The sequence below is a fragment of the Triticum dicoccoides genome, chromosome 1B (genome assembly GCF_002162155.2).
Source record: "Triticum dicoccoides isolate Atlit2015 ecotype Zavitan chromosome 1B, WEW_v2.0, whole genome shotgun sequence".
Taxonomy (NCBI): Eukaryota; Viridiplantae; Streptophyta; class Magnoliopsida; order Poales; family Poaceae; genus Triticum; species Triticum dicoccoides.
In genome coordinates, this window is record NC_041381.1 from 90,712,355 (window position 1) to 90,714,641 (window position 2,287).

The window sequence follows — 2,287 nt, forward strand, 5'->3', positions numbered from 1 at the left end:
GGGAGTACTAAGAGATCTTATCCTTTAGATGTGTGGACGAGAATGGGGCACAAAATATGCACCACAAAAAAATATGAAATGTGGGGGGACGGTAGGCAAGCCCAGTGTCCTATAAATACCCTTGCACCCCGTAGTCACTCCTCACCAAGGCATTTCTCGGTGTCCAAATAAGCGCACTAGCGAGCAAAGTTTGTTAGACAGAAATCAAGCATGGCTTTCGGTATGGCTTTCAGGACAGCACTGCTGTGCCTTCTTGGCATGCTGATAGCTTCCCCTGCCATTGCCGTTTCTGATTCTGGTATCTACTACCAGATTGGTTTGATGGTATGGACGTGCAAATCATGATAACATAGTGGCGAATTGTCCGTATTTTATTTGTTTTTAATGCATCATTCAAAATTTCTACACATGATAGTTACCATTCAGTTGTTCACTGTACGTGCATATGCCTCACCTAGGACGTGTAGTATGTGTGACACGAACCATCTTGACGGATGTGGACATGCGAGATTATCATGCACGTGGTTTTCTGGACCACCTGTTTGTCGAGGCCATTGGTTATACTATATTGTTAATCTAGTATTTCACCATTGAAAAGCTCTCATCATCCAGAATAATAATGGTTCTAAAACATGACTCACCCGCGATGTAATAATCCATGGACACAGTGGCCGGGAGCATACTGCGCGCAGACCACCGGCGGATGCTGCATGCCCAAGAGCCCTGTCGTGCCGGCGGCCGACTTCTACGTATCGGGCTTTACCGTCTTCAACGCGACGACCGACGCCCCCGAGACCAGCTGCAGCGGCACTCCTTTCAACTCCGGCGAGGTAACTAATTTCCAATCCAGCGCTTTGCGGATTCTTACCACTGTGATGCATGCAATGTTTTGCGTTTACTGCAGATCCTGGAAATCAGCGGTCTGAGGCAGTTCTGGAGCAACATCAAGTGCCCCAGCAACAACGGCCAGAGCAGCTGGAAGAGCGCCTGGAAGACGTCCGGCGTCTGCTCCGGCCTCGACGACAAGGCCTACTTCCAAGCCGCGATCGCCCTCCGTAGCAAGATCAACCCCCTCTCTCGCCTCGTCTCCAAAGGTGACGCATGCATGCATCCATGGCTCATGAGTCATGACCCCGTTTTCTTGGAAAGGAAATCAACACCATTGAGTACGTACTGGGTGCTGTCATTGCAGGGATCAAGCCGGACTTTGGCCTGTACAGCTTGGAGAAGATCAAGAAGGTCATCCAGGCGGGCACCGGCGTGACGCCGGTGATCCAGTGCAGCAAAGGGCCGTTCGATAAGTTCCAGCTGTACCAAATCTTCATCTGCGTGGCCGGGGACGCCAAAACGCTCATCGAGTGCCCGAAACCGCAGAAGTTCACGTGCTCCGACGAGATCCTCTTCCACCCCTTCAAGAAGTGGATGCTAAAGCAGGCCGCGTCCTCGGTGTCCTACGCCGAAGCATTCGAGATGGCCGGAGCTGTCATGGGATACTGAGCTGCAGCTGCAGATCGGTAGCCAGTCGGGCCCTTGACCTGCCTCGTCTTGTGAGTTGCGTTCAAGCGAATAATTAATAGTAGTATATGCATGGAATAATGTTTTCGCCTTTCCGGACATTTCATCTCGCGCGTGGTGTGATAATAATGTAATCCGAGGTACCGCAATATTTTGATTACCAAGTCGATCTGTAACGCTTTCATGAATAATAATAATAATAAAACAATAGTACATTTGTGTCTTTTTTCTTCTTTCCAGATCAGTATATGAAATATGTGGGGTAACTACCCCGGGTGATAGGATGTATAGGATAGTTATCCCACATGTCTCATATACTCACTCCGTTTCAAAATTCTTGTATTAAATTTGTCTAAATACGGACGTATCAAGACATGTTTATCTAGGCGAATCTAGTATCAAGTCATGTTTTAGTATTAGATACATTCTAATACAAGAATTTTGGAACGGAGGAAGTACTATCATATGGTAATACATATACTATTTTATCATTCTAAATATGTCCACATATTATATCTAAAGGACTATGCTAACGACCGGACGGCGGGATTTTAGCTATAGGCGCGGACGATTGCGCAAAGACGCATACATGCAGAGCAGCGATAATGACCTTGCATGCGCGCGTGAGCTTGCAGCTGCATTATTAAACATACATGCATATAACAATAAAACTGCTGATGTCATTAAAAATTTCTCTAAAATTCAAATTTTAAAATGTTTTGTAGCATAAAAAATAGCTTCGATTGAAAAACTGTTTTCACATAAAAGATTC

At 46.2% G+C, this 2,287-nt stretch overlaps 1 protein-coding gene across 1 annotated transcript; it reads left to right on the forward strand.

Annotated features, from left to right (window-relative positions):
- Positions 1 to 144: 144 nt before the first annotated feature.
- LOC119321187 (ribonuclease 1-like) lies at positions 145 to 1,728 on the forward strand. The gene is made up of 4 exons (XM_037594985.1): positions 145 to 324; positions 669 to 830; positions 905 to 1,094; positions 1,193 to 1,728. The coding sequence occupies exons 1-4, from the start codon at positions 211 to 213 to the stop codon at positions 1,495 to 1,497; spliced, it is 771 nt and encodes a 256-aa protein (XP_037450882.1). The 5' UTR covers positions 145 to 210; the 3' UTR covers positions 1,498 to 1,728.
- The last annotated feature ends 559 nt before the right edge of the window (positions 1,729 to 2,287 follow it).

Excerpts from the sequence above, each read along its gene's own strand:
- LOC119321187 (XM_037594985.1), top strand. The coding sequence starts at position 211 with ATGGCTTTCGGTATGGCTTTCAGGACAGCACTGCTGTGCCTTCTTGGC. Across the intron at positions 325-668 it reads ACTACCAGATTGGTTTGATG|TGGCCGGGAGCATACTGCGC; the intron begins GTATGGACGTGC and ends CCATGGACACAG. Across the intron at positions 1,095-1,192 it reads CTCTCGCCTCGTCTCCAAAG|GGATCAAGCCGGACTTTGGC; the intron begins GTGACGCATGCA and ends CTGTCATTGCAG.